This window comes from Melitaea cinxia, chromosome 3 (assembly GCF_905220565.1).
Source record: "Melitaea cinxia chromosome 3, ilMelCinx1.1, whole genome shotgun sequence".
Classification (NCBI taxonomy): domain Eukaryota; kingdom Metazoa; phylum Arthropoda; class Insecta; order Lepidoptera; family Nymphalidae; genus Melitaea; species Melitaea cinxia.
The window spans coordinates 10,186,429-10,205,672 of record NC_059396.1 but is presented as its reverse complement, the minus strand read 5'-3'; the positions used below and the strand labels follow the sequence as shown (position 1 = coordinate 10,205,672).

At 33.3% G+C, this 19,244-nt stretch overlaps 1 protein-coding gene across 2 annotated transcripts; it reads left to right on the top strand.

Annotated features, from left to right (window-relative positions):
* Positions 1–496: 496 nt before the first annotated feature.
* Positions 497–17,548, top strand: LOC123669443 (rho guanine nucleotide exchange factor 7). Of its 2 annotated transcripts, XM_045603047.1 has the most exons (10): positions 497–564; positions 912–1,122; positions 1,194–1,356; positions 1,643–1,861; positions 1,950–2,148; positions 2,685–2,906; positions 3,707–3,919; positions 6,694–6,958; positions 9,215–9,415; positions 17,244–17,548. In XM_045603047.1, exons 2-10 carry the CDS (start codon positions 939–941, stop codon positions 17,492–17,494), a joined length of 1,917 nt encoding a protein of 638 aa, XP_045459003.1. In that variant the 5' UTR covers positions 497–564; positions 912–938; the 3' UTR covers positions 17,495–17,548. The 2 variants fall into 2 exon arrangements, with proteins under 2 accessions (XP_045459003.1, XP_045459004.1); XM_045603048.1 differs by lacking the exons at positions 497–564; positions 912–1,122; positions 1,194–1,356; ... (4 more) ...; positions 9,215–9,415; positions 17,244–17,548 and adding an exon at positions 4,017–6,083 and having other exon boundaries at positions 6,694–6,800.
* Positions 17,549–19,244: the final 1,696 nt, after the last annotated feature.

The following is a 19,244-nucleotide window of genomic DNA, read 5'->3' as shown; positions in this document are numbered from 1 at the left end:
CAGCAAGAGATTAACGCTTGAAATATTCACAAAATATTTAGTTTTATTTGTATAACTACTGTTGTTTATCTCGTCAATGGTATAAAAACGAGTCTTTAAAAATAATAATATGTATTCGAACTTAGGACACTTTACGTTTTCTATCATTCCTCACTTCATATCATTTCTTTTGTGGCATTAGCACCATTTAGGCGAAATTTGAACTATAATTTATTGTTTTATAGAAGACACTTTTTTAGGTGAACCCTTAAATGAGATGGTGGTCTTTATCTCTACCCTCCATATTTGTAAGTATGATAATGTGGCGTACTCACAAATATGTATAGTTATTGAAAATTTTAAGCAATTGATAATAACATTTAGTTGCTTTAGCTTTGAATAAAAATAAAATTTCTTAAAATGTTTATAGGACATATTATTACATTATTACTATTCACCCCGTTCAGTAAACGAACAAGGTAAAAGGTAAGGGTTATCTGTAATTCTTGTCAAATTGTCAATCTGTGATATTTATTTTTGGAAGACCGTGAGTGGAGTCAAGCGGATATAATTATATACTTTTTTGTACGCAAATATATTTGATCTTCAATTTAAACCTAAGTTTTCAATATAAGATATTATTCTGTGTGGTAAAATTAGTTGTATATCTTGTGGTGCTTCTATCTTTTTATTGTAAATCTATTTTATTCAAGCTACATTTTCTCCTTCTTTTTTTATTTTTATATGACAATATAAGCTAATAATTCGGAAGTGCTATAAAATCGAATCGAGTATTCATATAAGCAGATATACATTCAATAAAAAACACTACATTCTTGCACATTTGGAGTGTGGGCGTTCTTTAATATAATACTTATAACGTTTATCTAAAACGATGTGACTTAGTATTTTACGTCCAATGTTCTTTTTAGGAAACATGTTAGCTCAGCTTTATCAGGATGTCTAACGAGAATTGCTTGGTTAAAGCAATATATTCATTCAAGGGTAAAAACAATGATGAATTATGTTTCAAAAAAGGTGACATTATTACTGTCACCCAAAAGGAAGAAGGAGGATGGTGGGAGGGAACATTGGGAGAAACTACGGGATGGTTCCCTAGTAACTATGTTACTGAATACAAAGGTAGACAATAAAAAATACAAAAATAATGCAAAATTAATATGACATTTTATATAAAAAATTATTTCCACCAGATACATCAGGTTCGATAACTACGTCTCCGATACGAGCAGCATCTGAGATACAAGCTTTTAGAAATGTAGTGCTCAAAGATATCATTGATTCTGAGAAAGCTCATGTGGCTGAAATGCAGGGTTTAGTTAGCAACTTCTTACATCCCTTAGAGGAGAGTGACATGTAAGTTTTACTTGTTATTCCTCGTATAACTGAACTAGTAAACTCCGACAGCTACAAATATGTTTTGTGTATTGCTCTACTTCTATATGTCATAGCATGGTATTTTATAGCTAGGTATATTAGTGCAAAAAAATTTTTTAGATAGGTCTAAGGAATTTTGAGACTTATATGATCAACTCTGAGCGAGCTAAATCTGCTTTATTCGGTTTTTTAGATAATTTATTAAATTGCTTGAATCTTTCAAGTCAATGCATACACAAATTAAATCTTTAACATTTAATTTTAGGTTGACTAAAGATGAATTCAAGCAGCTAACGGGAAATATTAATGAAGTATTACAAGTCCATGAACAATTTCTTGACTTATTGGAAGAGTGTGCGATGAAGACAGGTCCAGAACAAAGAGTTGGTGGTTTGTTTTTGCAGTGGGCTCCTAAAATTAAAGCAGTACATCAAATATATTGTGCTGGTCATCCTAAAGCTGTCTGTATTCTTGATAAGTACAAGTGAGTAATACAACAAAAAAAAAATAATAAATCAAAAGATGATGTATATTAAAGTATTCATGTTATTAATGGTAACACTATTTTACAGAGAAGAACTTAATACATGGATGGAAAATGCAGGGGCAGTTTGTCCAGGAGTACTAGTGCTTACAGCTGGATTATCAAAACCATTCCGACGTCTTGGGAAATATCCTGCGATGTTGCAGGAATTGGCAAGGCATGTTCATGAAGCTCACCCAGATAGAGGCGACACTCATCGAGCTTCTGTTGTTTATAAAGATATAGCTGTGAGTGTTTCATTTTTATTAATTAATCATTTTTGAAAAGATAAGAACACATAATCTTATCCTATCCTACTAATTTTATAAACGTGTACGTTTGTGAGGATGTATGGATTTTTTTTTTTGTTCAAACATGATACAAATAGCTGGAGATCAATAATAAGACAAAGGCTACTTACTTCTATACCGATATACCCACAGGATCAGAATTTACCTGGGTAAAACTGTGAGGCGTACCTACTGTGGTAATATATGTAGAGTGCATGGAAAAATATTTATATTATATTATTATTTTTTATTACTATTCAGAATACTTGATACTTATAGCCAAAAAATTTAATTTTAATTTTTCTTTTAACTCATTTATAAAATTGTGGTATGAAAGTGTTTTTTTATACTTTACTGTAAGCGACTTTAATTCTGTATAAAAATTATATACTTACGCACTTTAGTAGTAGTAGTGTAAAAAAAACATTTTCATTTTATTTTGTAATTCCAAGTTTGGCAATATTTATTTATTTTATTCACTATTTAATTCTCAGAGTGGGTGTGCTGCTTTAAGACGCCAGAAGGAGCTAGAACTTCAAGTAGTGACAGGAGAAGTTCGAGGCTGGCCGGGTGGTGAACTGACATCACTCGGAGATGTATTGCATATGGGTAGTGTGGCAGTAGGTCCCTCACATCAAGACCGGTACCTTGTTCTATTCCCATCTGCTTTACTTCTTTTGTCAGTCAGCAAACGTGTATCTGCATTTGTTTATGAGGTAAATGATTCTTTATAACTAATTTAATTATAAGTAATTAAATATTGTACCTGACTTCAAAAAAAAAAAGAGGAAATTCTCAACTTAAATGAATTATATTTATTGTTTATGTGTGTTACCTCATAAATTATTACTGTGTGTTTCGATTTTAATGATACTTTTAGGGTTCCGTTCCTCAAAAGGAAAGAACGGAACCTATAGGATCACTTTGTTGTCCATCTGTCTGTCAAAACCCTTTTTATTAGGAATGTGTGGAGATATCAAGCTGAAATTCATATCAAATACTCGGGTCTACTACCCCTTAGAGCTGTGTAAAAATCAAACTTTTAAGCCAACACAATCAAAAGATACTGTATCTCATAAACGGTTGTTTATGCTGCAAATTTTCGACATTCGTAAGGGAATTAAAACCTACAGGATATTTCCCGTAAACTCAGAATCTTGAAATTTGGTACGAAGCGAGGTCTTATACAAGATAAAGGAAAAATTGCGAAAAGCATAAATATTTAGTTACATCTTATATCAAAAATATTTTTAATAATTTTGTTTGTACGGAACCCTCGGTGCACGAGGCCAACTCGCAATTGGCCGGGTTTTTTTACATCGTATTACTTGTCGATGTAACTTGAAGCCTTTTTTTTTCAAGTGAGCAAACACAATAATTTATATATTATTCTTTATTTTATTGAATACTGAAAAAAAATGATTTCTAAGATTTTTCTTATTTCTTTATTAATATAGTAGTTATAGCTTATGCTTTCTTATTTTGTATGTAATTAATTAATTAAATTTTATTTTAGGGATGTCTTCCATTAACTGGTATTACAGTATGTAAACTTGATGACACTGACACAAGAAAAAATGCATTTGAAATAAGTGGGCCTATGATTGATAAAATAGTCGCAGTGTGCCAAACAAGAGCTGAAGCAGACAACTGGGTCAGTTTACTTCAGAAACATTCAAAAAATAGCAGCCCATCTCATGAGTCAGCCCAGCCACAATCTTTACCTCATGTAAGTTTTTTTTTTAAATATTGAAATTATATTTCTTTATCTTAAGGAATCTAAATTACATTGCCACAGATAAAATATTTATAAGACTTATTTCTTATCTAGCTGACCCGTTCTCCTTCTGAAGGGGCCCTCTCTAGCATCAACTCTAGTCGACGTAGTCTATATCATGTTACACTTCCGCCGTCTAGTTACCCTTCTGCATCACCATATTATTCTCTTACAAAATATTTTGCGAGACTCGTTAAGAAAAAAATTATAACGAGACAAATGCTGCGTAAACTTTTACATGAAAAAACATGGGCAAAAGCACTGGAATTAACAGGTTTACCAGTGAGGCGAAGACATAAAAATCATATTAAACTTAAAATTGATAACGACGGTACAATTGCAACAGATACAGAATATTTGACCAGCGACAGAGAATCAGGTGACAGTGATAGAGAAGTTGAAATAACTGAAAGTTATGAAAATTCAAGTGGTGCAGACGCTGAAGCCAGTAGTTCCACGAAAATGTCAAGGCAAAATGCTGTAGATAGCATTGGTCCAAGAACCATATCATCGTCTGGTAGTAGTTGGGGTAGTAATTTTGGATACGTTCGCTATTTCGATACTTCTACAGATATGCAGTTTGATGTCCCTGAAACAAAAATTAAAGGAGATTGTACAAAAAATTTGTTTATGACAGATTCATCTAAAGCAGATAACATGAATGCTGATTTAGTAGATTACAGTTTGCAAAGATCATCTCGAAACAATAACTTAAATGTTCGTAATAATGTCCAACATTCCGATAGCGCCGAAAATTCTAGTTTCGAAATTAGAAATTACATGGGTTGTGAAGATCTAGTAAATATGGATCAAAATATGCAAATCAATAATATAATACACGAAGAAACTGATTTTATTCCAACCAGGCGAAGTTATCCTAACTACAGTGCCCGAAATGATATAATACCTAAACTATGGAAGTCCACCGAGGAGAGTTATTCCTATGAAGATCAATGTAATAACAATATTGTCATGTCAGATTTACTAAAAGTTCTTGATCCTCCGTCGCCTAAATATGATCGACACTATTCTATAGGTTCGATAATTATAGAACCACCGCCTATGTTCCGTAATGACGAAGAAGATCTTAAAATAATAAATGTTAATTTGAATGCCAATGTACCATTTCGTAAACATTCGCTCAATTCAGATAAAAGAATTAGGCGATCTGTGTCAAGATCAATGGTGGAAACAGAAAATAAGAATAATAATAATAATCATTTAGAAAGAATGAGTTCTCAATCTGAATCTTCAAAAATGCGTCGCAAATGTGAGTGCTGTAATAGATCGCTATGTCCGAGCCCACGGTCTTCGGACTCGGGAGTTGCGGGGAGTTGTAATTTGGCATCACCAGAATTAAACATGCATGGAAATGATTCCGACAGTCATGACAAAGCATCCGATGATTTAAAGGACTCACTCAATAACTTATCTCAAAGTACTTTAGAAAATCGAAAGCTAACTTTATCGGAGATTGAAGCTGCTACTTTTGAAGAACAGTGCAGATGTACATCGCCGTTTGGCTCGACAGCGAGAACGTCTTGTGACACAAGCGTTACTTCAGAGACTAGCTTTGACGTGAAAGACTTATCGAACACAAATCTTAAATCGACATATGTAGCAACACCTCCTTTGCTTTCGCCACTAATAAAACGAACATCTATACGTAGAAATATAGAACGATATGTGCCCGAAATAAAAATTAAACCTGAAGTACCTCCTCGCGTTTATCGAAAGCCCAGTACGCACATAGAAATTCCTAAAAATGTTCGACAGCCGGTAGCTAGCCAATGGAGCACTATAAACATAACCGAGCGCACAAAGCCTAGTTTGCATTACCACATGCGTATATACAGAGAAAAACAAGATGATGACACGAATAGGTTATCACGAAAAGATATTTCACGTAATTGCGATATTTATAACAAAGAAAATAAACGCAAATGTGACAGATCTTCTGTAGTAGATCAGAAAACTCGTTCGCGTAGTGAAGATATGTCGAAATCGCAGAAGGGTTTGACGGAAGCTAAAACGGGCTTTGTGGTGTACCGGTCCGACCTGTACGCCCATTGGTGGATGAAAGCCAAATTACCTATTACCGTGGTCACCGACTCAGGCAAGGATAATTTTTTAAAGAAAACTGTTTGTGTTATCACTGGTTTGAAGATGATGTGTCTTGAAGTTTATAACCATTAGATTAATATTGTCATTATAGTTACCCCAATGTTACAGTGCTTTACTTGATCATCCTTGCCTGTGTTTATTCATTTTACTAACAGAAAATCACTGCTAGTAGATCATACATTTATAAAATTAACCAATTAAAAATGTGTCGTGCATGGAAAGGCTTTTACAAATATACGTTTTCCCATGTTCTTAATATAATACATAGACAAATGACACTTAAAACCCAACCGAATGGGAAAATAAAACATTCTCTATAGTTTATAGCAAGCTAATTTAGAACGCTACGTCTAAAGAAAATATATACAAACAAACATGATGTACATAATATAAATTTTAATATTGTTATACACAAGGTTTTTTTACTTTTCCGTTGTTTTAGACTATATAGAGTTTTAAATTTAATTAATAGTTTAATATACTGTGTGATTTAGTTCTAGCTGTTTGACGTGGCTTCCAACATTCGATTGACGCGGAGTTTCAAGAAGCTTAATTTTTTAAACATACTTTGACATGTACAATAATGGAGGTTGTGTTTTCAGATGGCCATGAGCGACAGTAATAACGAGTTGTCTTCGGGCCTCGGTAACCACAAAAGATCCCATTCATTCAACAACCACCAAAGCTACACTCAACATACTCAGCAAACACCAAAGAATAAACAAAAGAATCAATCGGCACGTTGGCTTCTAAATTCCTGTGACTCGCTCGATCAATCGCCGGCCAAGTCTAGCAAAATCCCGATCGGAAAGAAATTCTCCTCAGTTGATTTCATCGACGTAACTGACTCATCTTTTAGTAATAAAGGTAAATTTTATTCTAGTGATACAGTTTTGTTTACGTATAAGCTCACTTTCTATAAATAGCATCAAAACGACAGTTTAAGAATTTCACCAGATGTTGGTTTATAGTTCTCGAAATAAATAGAATAAATTTCTGTGAGTCAGGAATTTTCGTAACTTTGCAAAGATGTTTTTTAATTGCGTTTTTGTACTGATGATTTATTATGTTTGCCCACGGCGCTATTATAAGAGCCTCTCCAATCAAAGACACAAGGTACAGTTGGCAATACGTTCACATCGTCCTAATAATATATGACAACTAGAATATAAGATATATCTATACAAATAAATACTATTGGAGTGTATGTTTGTAATATTAAAATAACCGCTTTTTATTAAATGCATATGCATGTATACACGGTACATATAGCAAAATAACATCTCTTACAATTTTTGTCTGTCTGTCTGTTTGTTCGGGCTAATCTCTGAATCGGCTGGACCGATTTTGACGGGACTTTCATAGGCAGATAGCAGATGTAACAAGGAGTAACTAAGGCTACTTTTATTTTAGAACTGTATTCATTTTATAACTGCGAACTGAACAATAACTTTTTTTGCTAAAGTCCACGCGGACGAAATCGCGGGCACAGCTAGTTAATCGATAAAGATAAAGACAAAAATTGCATCGTTGACGTTTAAACTAGCGAAAATTAATAATTTAGCCTTAATAAAAATATCTTGTTATTTTTTTGACTATGTTTACGAGTATTTTTCAGTAATTTCCATTCATCCTGAGTAGATCGTACGTCGATCGTCGTCGATAGTCGTACTTCATTCGGTAATATATGTTTGTGTGCTATAAAACGACAGTATCCACCGGCGAGGTGATCAATAACATTAGTCCATTTATTGACAATTCCTGTTTAAGATAAATTGATGCTTTTTCCAGCGACTCTAAATGTTTTCCCCTCACTGGCGTATAGTTTTAACGGATTTCGTGTTGAAAATCTGTCGATGGACTAAAGTTTTTATCAATTGCCTTTAGTTAAGTATGTACATCTTGATTATCACTTCAATTAGGTTTTTAAACGATCATTTGTGTGTTCATTGTTGTGACGACAGTTGCTTTTCGTGTTTTTTACTAGTAATATACGAGCGAAAAATTTAATGAAGAAAAATGTTTTTTATTGTTTTTATGAATAACTAGCTGCCTGGACAGACTTTTTCAGAGTTCTGTCATAAGTTAATACTTAGTAAAAAAAAATGTAATTATTTTTTTTTATATTAAAACCTTCCGGTTGCCTTAGCAACATTAATTTTTATTTATATAGATATATGTATTTGTTGATATTTAAACATCTGTATATAAAGATTGCTTCTTCTATTTACTGTATGAGTCGGTATTCAACTATTCAACTCAATTATAGATTCTTGAAATTGTCTCGGTGCGTGGTACTATATGTATTTCAAGTACAAGACATTGTAAAATGATACGCGCCAGTAAATAAAATATAATATATATTTATTTTGTATACTCAAATACATAATATAAAATTGCGTTAAAATGTCCACATCCACTTATACTAATTACTCGTATTACAAACTGTAAAAAAGTATTAGAAACGACTTTCCCGTCACTGTCGTTCAAAACCGCCACTGTTCAAGACGAGTTTAACTGTGTATACCGTAAACAACTTTGAATATCATATCAAAAATTGACCGTTCCAGCGGGGATCCAAGCCGCGTCTCCGACTGACCGTGTCGGCGCTCTAGCCAATTAAGCTATGAAACGATGTACCCGCTCGATCGAAATTTTTGATATGATGATTTTATTTTCGGTTTAAGCGAAACGTGTATACCGTAACTAGTATGTCGTACACTGTCGGCGGCGCCTAAACATCGACGGTCGCCTATTCGATTCCCTCTCGGAGTGGATATTTTTGTTTATACAAATATTTATTTCCGGTCTGGTTGTTAGTCCTTGTGGGTCTCCCCACCGTACCTCGAAGAGCACGTTAAGCTGTCGGGCCCGGATGTTATCATGTACACCTGACAGCGATCGTTACTCGTAGGGAATATATTCGCCAACCCGCACTGGAACAGCGTGATGAATTAAGCTCTGATCCTTCTCCTACATAGGAAAAGGGGCCTATGCCTAGCAATGGGATATGACAAGCTGAAGCGTGGCGTATAAAGGGTACTAGCTCATACTAACAGCAGATGTGTTTGAATTGTCATTTTGAGGGTTAACACACAAGAGGTTAAAGCGAGTTCCCCACAGGGTGGAGTATAACGTGCCTGCGACCGGCTCCTCCGCTGCGGCCGCAGTCTTTCACGGTGGGTTCAGACGAGAACATCGGCCCCACGCACCCGTACGCGCCGCACCAGAGGAAGTCCAACTCGTACGAGGAGGACGCCCTCATCCTGAAGGTCATCGAAGCCTATTGCACTTCCGCCCGCTGTAGAAACGCCGTCAGCTCGGGTGAGTTTTACTATGAATAACTATTACGAACTAACATCCTAACTTATAATATTTCACGATTGTTAAGACTACACAAATTCGATACTATAGCGTACGATCTTGTTGCATAATTTATATGTTGTAATTTTAACTTAATTTATAAATGTTTAGTTAAACAGGAGTAGCATTAGTCCAAATTGGAATTTTATTCTTTGTTTACATCCAACTCATTGATTGATAAACAAAAGCTATATGTCGTATTGCCGCTAAAGTTTACCATAAAATCATTACTTAATATTTATATTACACTCATATTTTTAGGGTATTTATATTATATATAAAAAAAAAAAACAACATTTTTGTCCAATCCCATTAAATGTTCTGTGAAAATATCCGAGGTTGTAAATTGTTGCTACTAATGCATCATGTTTTTGTTTATCTTAGTGTAAGGGCGTGTAAAAATATAACTTAAAATTTTCTTTCAATAATCGTGCTAGTAATATCCGAGTAAGACACAGATGTGATTAAAATTACTGCTACCCCCCCTACCCACATGAATGCAAAATTTTAATATTTTTGTAGATTTGATTAAATGAAATATTTGCGATTATTTGATATTCTAAAAAGATGGATCAAGAGTTGTAGAAAAAAATTATATAAAAATATTTGACATTATTTAATAAATATTTGTATTTTTGTAATTACTATCATATAATACACATAGTTGGAATGCTCTGTAGTTGTATAAAAGTGAAATGGTTATACTACTAACATAGCTTTAATTATTATGCAGTACCCAATATACCACTGGAGATATTCGAGTCGACAAGGAGGAGACACGCAAAGACAAGGAATCGTATAATCAGTTGGTTATTAGAATAAAAGATCTGTATCATACTTGTAAACAAATATGACTAACAATTTCGATGGCGCTTGCTATAATATATTTGTTGTTATATTCGATGTTCGTGTACTGAGATGCATAGCCATTGTCTTAATATTCATACTATATTCTATAATACCTGCATATAATGTAGTTCTATTACAGAGGCACAAGGTGTAAGTGCATGAGGTAGCATGCTTGATCTATCCTACTAGCCTTATATAATCAGTATATTATGGTAGCTCTCTCTGTCTCTATCTCTCTATGTATTGTTTATATACATAAATCTCAATTATTTAAAATTACTTATGTATTAAATATTATTCTAGTACAAAGTAGCTAGTCATTGTTGTCTCGTAAACGTTATAGTTAAATTAAAATATTATTTCATTTCTGTAAGGCTTGATAGTATTTCAAACGACATAGCTTAGGTACTATATCAAATATCATATAAGATTTTTTTTTAAATATATTACATATTTTGGAGCGTAGATCTGATGTTCTGTGGAATCTCTATATTTATTTTGAGCGCATTATTAGGACCAGGAGAAGAACACTAACAGACTCACTACACCGTCGATTCCTCACCTACGACACTCGACAATATCTGCATACTATACGCCACACTCGACTAACACTGGCACCCTACGCTGCGACTGCGGTCTGAATGTGTCTATTTTGTTACATGCGGCTGTCTTTATATCGCACCTGCAGTGGACTGCGGCCGCTTGTATCTCGGTAAAGTACAGTACGCACCCGCCCCCCCCTCCGGGCCCGGCGTGCGGCGCAACAAGAGCTCGTCGGCGGCGGACGCGCGGCGCCTGCCCGAGCGCCGCCCGCTCAACCGCTCCAACCCCGACCTGCGCGCGCGCCCCGCCCGCCCCGCACACCCCGCCCTCCCCTCGCTCCCCACCCTCCCCGCACGCCGCGCGCCCGCCGCGCGCTCCTCGACCTGGTGCTGCGGCACCTTCGTCAAGCAACTCACCAAGTCCCACCATTTTGATTGACATTGACCCTCCTCCGTTCCCCTCGTTGTCCGGTCGTTTCGACTAGGGATGTTACGGTGTTTCGATTCCGACTTCGATAAGTCGGAAGTTCCGACTATTACTACACCTTAGGTCTAGACTTCGGTTCCGCTACTTTTGAGTCGGATGTTGGATTCAAAAATATGCAGTCCTTGAGAAACTCAAAATAAAAAGGTCACTAAATGAGTACCTATAATAGAGAAAAACGTATTCGTATCAGAAAATATCCCTTTTTGTAAAGGAAAGTAAATCGAAATACAAAATTCTAGCCCCAAAAATGAATTGCTCGGTAATACTTGCCGTGTCCCTCAGGTTTGGAAGCATGCGACCAAATTTTTAGTGGTGCTGGCATAATCTACAACTCGTTAACTACCTCCGACTCCGGTTCCGACTTCCGATAAATCAATAATCAAAACTTCAATTCTGACTTCGGTTGCGATAACTTACCCCCGTTACATCCCTAGTCTCGACGCATCGCTCGCTCGCGTACGGTTGTGACGAGACTCCATGGCTTAATCGTTCACCGCTCTCACTGTTGGCCCGATCCACGTTAAAGTCGAACACGGTTAGTTTTCGGTCCGATGTCGTAATAGTAAATTATTACTGGCATCCATTAAACTACATTTGCCGTACCTTAAGGACTATATCGGCAAATGGCAAAGTGACGATGAGGCCGAGTTACAGGGAACCATGTTTACGGCAATAAGACCGAGGACGGATCGTGGTCGTCTACTAATCGTTTTAACGTCCTGAATCAGCCGTTCACTAATACGTAACATTCTTTTTTACTGTTCGCTAGGATGATGGAACTGAGATGCATGCCCCTACTGGTGGTACACTTAATGTGCTAGATGGGTCAGAGTCGAACTTAGATCGTCTTGGGATGTTTAGTTGTAGTGCATGTGTGCAGTATTATTTTAATGTAATGCTTTAAAAAATATAGCGCATTATTTACGTGTTTACTTGCATTAGTTATTTTATGTATAAAATGCAGTTTTTATAATATGTAATCTGATATTTTGGTAACAATCAACATTATATTTATTATATAAGTTATGATTTATTACATAATATAATTATATATATATGTATGTATGCGAATAAGCATTAGTGTAAAGCTTTTACGATGTTGTGTTTTTGTCTTTAAATTATAGATTATATGTAATACAAAGTATACGTTGCTTCGGCCAAAATTCATTTACATGTAATTAAAAAACAATTTAATTGTAATTGTGGCGAAATTCAATTTATTAATACACGTACATGGTTGGAATATTGTTACGTTATTGTTGTTACTAGATTAAGTTTTAAGTGAATCTAAATGTTGGATTGTAAAACGACTAATCTTAAAATTTAAATACTCTTGGAGTGAAATAACTGGTTCCGTATAGTCAGTATTGTTATAAAAATATTGTTTTATATGTATGTATGTATCTATTAAAAATAACGGATCGAGAAAACTTGACAAAATATATTAAAAATTTATCATTGTAGTCCACACCGAACGTATCTTCATAAGAGTTATCTTCCACATTTGTCATGACCACGGTCGAAATGAAATATCACGTTTGCATGTTTACCGCAGCACTGATAGACAACAAAAGATTCACGTTTTCGACGAATGTTTTATTCAAAATGTTATTGTGTTCAAAGCGTTTCGCTCTTGAAATGTTTTTGTAACTCTTATTTGCTTATTCTGAAAGAATGGCGGGAATGTTTCTGTTAATGGATAAAGTAATTGGTTCATTAAATATGTTGGAAAACAGAATGCAACTTTACATTTCATATTTAAAAATTAATCTCGAACGGTGTAACGTGATTAATACATATAAAATACTGTTAACATCGATTGCGCAATATTAACCTTTCTTTTTTACAACATATTTTATAAACTATTTTTCGTCTGACGTTCATTCATGTCAATGTCGGGAAGAAATCAAAGAATACATAAAAGTAGTCTTCCATTGAATTTCGAGCTCGGCCGCTGATTGGAACATCTCACTCCAACAATATACATCATTCATTGAGTCGTGGTTAGAGAAAAAAGTGCTTCAGCATTTGTGACATTACAGATGATATCTTCCTACTATTACAGTATTAAAATGGAAGCTTTTGATTGTTAACTGAAAGTAAAATTATTATTTTATAAAATTGTTTTGTGTATGCTACAATTATTAAAATTTAAAAAAAAGAATAGTCCAATGTTATAAAAATAAAACTGTCAAATAAATATTGCTAACATTTTTTTAAATATTATTTCGTCTGACGATGACTTCAATAACTATAACGTATAGGTATTTTTTTTTTTTAGTTAAAATTGGTACTAATTAAAAGTTAATGCATTAAACGAGGCGAACCTACGCGCGGGTGACGTCACGGGCATTTCTAGTTATTAACTAATTAAGAAATTACAAAACAAGAACCATATATTATAATTTGAAACTTTTTTTATAGGTCTCTTATTTGTACAGCGAAATCGTTAATAAACATTAGATCCGGCAGTTTAAGTGTGTGTTTTGTTATTTACAAAAAAAAAAAAAAATCGAAAATAATGTGGCTTGCAACTAAAGTTGAAGCAAATAGAAATGAGTGACAATTCAGCGTGCAGTCTCATGTGGTAATCACAGCGAGCGTAGAGTACAGCCGTCAGGTGCATTTGTTAAATATTTAATAGCCTTAGTGCACTCAAACCGGAACGTTTTGTACCAAAACTGAATACACATTAGCTCCCGTCTGCTTCAAATAACTTATCCTGTATATAATGTCTAGTTTTCCGCCTGTCAATATCAGATTGTTGTTTGTAAATCGAAATAGGGTAACATATGTGAGCTGCCTCGCCTTTTCTAATAATTGTTCAATTCAAAGTTAGATATGAAATTGGGTCGCTCATAAAAATAAACGTTTCATTCGTTTTGAAATTTAATACAAATTAGATGTAGACGTTTTATGAAATATAAATACTTTGGAAGTCGAATTAAAATCTATCGAGACGAAAAAAATGTCTTAAAAGTAATTCATCAATTCAATTGCAAAGTCAGTATGGTCTTTTGTCATAGGTACGGGTCATAAGTGCCCTGCAAACGGTCAAAGACTCTTCCAAGTTTTAAGTGTTTTCGTTTACAAACTTTTAATGCGTCTTCGTTTGACGCGATTGTCAAATAGTCTTAAGTCGATAAAAATGTTTGGCGTTATGTTTGAAAAACATGATGGCGTTCTAAATAACAAAATTGAGAAATTTTTGAGGAGAAGGAATAAGGACGGCAGTATAAATATTACACATTACATGATATATATACAATCGTTTTAGAACATATTTACAATAAGACAAACGCCGTTCTCAAGTTATAAAATAAATTTCGATAGGTCTTACAAAAAAGTTAAAACTAAAATAAACGTTTGAATCATTTAAAAAAATTATTTTACCGTCGTAAAGTAAAAAAAATACTTGCTTTTAACAAAATTGAATATGTACTGCGAAAAGTAAGTTTATTTTGATATTTTTTATTCTCCTTTTATAAAGCCTCCATTGAAATGAACAGTATATTGTCTAGGTTTGAGGAATATTTACAAAAAGTACGGACGTATGTTATTGTACTACGTTGTAACGTACCTACCATTGCGAATACTTTTTAAGTCTTTCGCTCATTAAATGTGACTGTTAATTGAATTTTTGGCCATACATCATGTGGTTAATGGCGTCGACCTAATGGTATTAAAGTGGAAAAAGTAATAATATTTTATTGCTGTTTATTATTACTACGTTTCTAGAAGAAATCTCCTATACCGCACTGCTCGCCTGACTTCACCCTCGTTAAGATTTTTACGAAAATAACTATGTAATCTAATTTTACCCCTTTCGACTCGAATTCCAAATAATACAAAATAAAGTTGTTAAAATTTGTGTACCTATAATAATTTATAATTTTTTTTTTTTAATAAATAGAAAACAATAATAATTGAAATATTTTAAAAATATGCAACATTTAAAAATAGCCTCTTTAGACTTGAGAAAGTGAAAACACTATGGTGGAAATTTCAACGGTTTTACACCTGGTTACTTATTTAATGCGTCGCGTCGCGTTAAAACGGTAGCCATAAATCTAGAGCAGTTACTGTAAAGAGTCGTACGACGGCTTTGCTATATTATATAAAGATACTTCCACTTTTAATGAGTGTTCCTAAGTGAAGAAAAAAAAAAACACTCTGAATTCCAAGTCAAACAAAGAACATTTTTAACGTTACGCCAGTCCGTTCATTTGTTATTCTTATAGGATTGTACATTTTATTATTGTTTTTATTTTGATTTCGAGTAACTTTTGTACGTTATATATCAACATGCTTTTCATATATCTGTTGTGTAACATTACACATAGATGTTTGGTAGATACAAATAAAGGAATCTGAATTCAAACAACCTATTGAAGTATGGAAGCTGAAGCTTTACATTTTCTTTTACTTAGAACTTTTAATTCATTATTATTTATTTTGAAAACAGTATTTAATAAAAAACCAACCGTAAACTTAATTTTTAATTATATTAATAATTACAGTACACCTTTAATTATTCATCATCATCATCATTTCAGCCTATCACTGCTAGACACAGGCCTCCACAAGTTCACGCCAAAAATAGCGCGAACTCATGTGTTTTGCCCATAGTCACCTGCCATAGTCAGTTGGTTTTAATCATTACTTAAACGTAATAAATTAATTTGAAATAATGACATATTTTTAAACGATACTCCTTGAAAACTACATACTTATACATATACAAGATCTGATTACAAAATTTTCAATTAAGTTATAATTTAAAAGTGTAGTAACTAAAGTAGCTATCAAACTTTACGACTTAAATATAATTGGAAAATGGTGCAAGGGTAAAAATTTCGTAATTTGAAAGTTTAATTTAACTGGAAACTTCGTCAAACCCATCTATAGCGCGAACTATGGTTTAACGATCTTGAACTACGCTCTCAACTTGAAAGTATCATAAACTAGCGTGGTTTTGCAATCGTAGTTAAACGGTCTTCGAAACACAGAACAACAATAAGTTCATAGTTCATCTCATATTTATCTGATTTTATTTTTGTCCCATTTATTAATATGATGATATCTCATAAAAGTGTCTCTCAAAGTTCCTTGCAGGCTTTATTACCATTGTTTAAAGTTGGAGTGCTTAATGATAATTTAAGGTCATGAATAATGCTTTGTTTTTCAATAATTGAATTTTCAATTAAAACGCATTTCGATTTTGCTTTGACAATAGCATGTATTCATTAACTTTCCAAAAATTATTGTAAAATCTAATTTAATTGTCTAGTCATTTGTCCTTGTTGTTATTTAATCGATTGATAATATTGTTAAAAAATAGGATAAGTGTGCTGACATCAAAGAAAAGTATAATTACGTCACTGGGCATTGGAATGAAATCATATTATTTAATATATTTAACGGAACGTAACATGTGAAATTTCATACTAATAAATAAAAACATTGTTGTATAATGTAGGGAATATTCAATTTAATTTGTAAGAGCTCGAGCCATATTATTTGATACGGTAGACTTGGAGGAACAATGTTTAACGTAAAGGAGGAGGTTTTCAATTACAATATTTAATAACTAGTTGTTTATTACTATTAATATGTCAAATATTACGTGTGTTATAATAATACGTATATTTATTTTTTTAATGAAACATGTTGTAGAATTTATGTATAAATATTTAAAATAAATATAAAAAAATACATTATATAGTTTTTATATGCATCAAATACAGCACATTTCCACTAACCTTAATATTAAACACAACGGAACTATCCAAACAATCCACACGACACAACCGCCTTACTTCTAGACAAGGTTGGTAAAATTTTAGATGGTAAAAATATGATGTGTAAACTATAGTACATGGTGTATTGTTGATCTTATGCTCGTTTTCAGAATGTGATGACGATTCGCCCATGGAAGTGCTCGTAAGATCGCCGTCGTTGCCTATCCACTCCACATCAAATCACGGCTCGATGAGTCTGTGGACTATTGTCATGCGACTACAAAACGAAATAAAAACTTTGAAGTTGGAAGTTAAAAATTTACAAATCCAATTGAACGAGGAGAAACACGACCGAACCCTTGCCATTGCCGCTCTACAGTCTCGTAATATTTTTAAGGACGCTAAAGAAAGCAAATGCTGATAATATAAATTGTATTAAAAAGTATTATTGCAATAAAGTAGTGTTATTACAACAGTTGCAGTCTTTATTTAACTCTTTTTGATTAAAAGTGCATATAATGGTTAATGATTGATAATATAAAGATGAATCAGATTAAAGTAGAGTAATTATTAATAAATGTATAATTTGTAATCAATAAACTCAAATACGATTATTAACTTTAATAATTTTAGCTATTAAAACTTACATTAACCAAAAGTAACTTGCCAACTATCACCGCAAACCACGATGTATGTCCATTATTAAATAACCGTAATGAAAAGTAATGAAATTGCTGAATATATTCAGATATCACATTTGCATATCAATTTATAAAAATGCTAATAATATTTTTTTCTGCGATAAATGTGTTAATAGGCCCGTATTTTTACACAAAAATGGGCAAAAGTTGGTCAGGTTTGGTTTAAACTTAACATATTTCGACCTAGCTTCGAATCACAAATTATATACGAGCGAACTAAATATATCAAGCTCACTACGCCGCCCAATAATACTACAATAATTCTGAATGCACACGTAATGATTCTGTGCCCGTCTTATGGCAATTTATAAAGCGAAATCGTACTAGAGGATTTATAACTTAAACTATTCTAAACTACGGGTACGTTGGCCTCGGCGGCTAGCCCGACTCACTGGGTGCTCATTCAGGCGAATAGCCAATGCGCTACATGTAGGTGTAAGGCAAAGGGTAACAGAGTATTGTGGCCGAGATAAAAATGCCCACAATTTCTTTTGGTTCACTGCAAACGATTGTTCCATTGCAGGAAGAGAAAATAGCTACTGTAAAATAACAGGTGAAATGCAAGGAAATTCCAGTTTGTTTGAAATCACAAATATATAAAAAAAGAAAATTTACGTCGTTTATTTTTCTGGATTATTTTTAAATATACGAATTACGACATCTTTTGCTGTTTTTGTTTGAAAAATATAAGATGTAGTAATGTGAAATTTCACTTTTTTATGTGTACATAAACATAACCTTGCTTTTGCTCTGGTTGAAAATATTTATTATATTCGTGTTTTATTTCAGCCTTAATTTAAACATAAATGCCATAATAATTCTGGTACACAACTAGACGTGTAGGTAAAATGAACAGTTGAGTTATCAGTTAAGAGTGTATGCTACCTCAAATTGCTTATTTTCCACTCTGCAGGATGTCCATATCTTCCAAACTACTGAATATTTAAGTTTGAAATTTATGTATGGTAAAGTTCAGGACATAAACTATCTTTCATATGTTTCAAAAACACGATTCCATAAAATTTTCTCGATACAAAAAAATCGCAAAGTTACCTCTATTTTTGTATTAAAACCTTAATATCTCAGTAAATATAGATATTGTGGACTTGAGATTAAGCATGGTAATTGAAATAAGTATGAAGAACATTTTATATGTTGCGTTTTTTAAAAAATAACTATTGATAATGTTTGCGGGGAGAAAATACATATAATTCGCGCGACGAACAACCAAGAGCTCTCAATTCTCATGTGTATTTAGTACGGGTGAAATCTGAATTCGAGCTGAGGTAGTGTAGCCCCTTAAGAGCGACACGTAATCATTCAAAATAAGAAAATATTTCCAGTCTTTAAAAGATTACATAATATAATTTTAATCGTGAAAAATACAAAATAATTTTATTATTTTTATATAAACAAAATAAATTCACTTTAATAAAGAGGAAATATTTGTATATACATAAATAAATAATT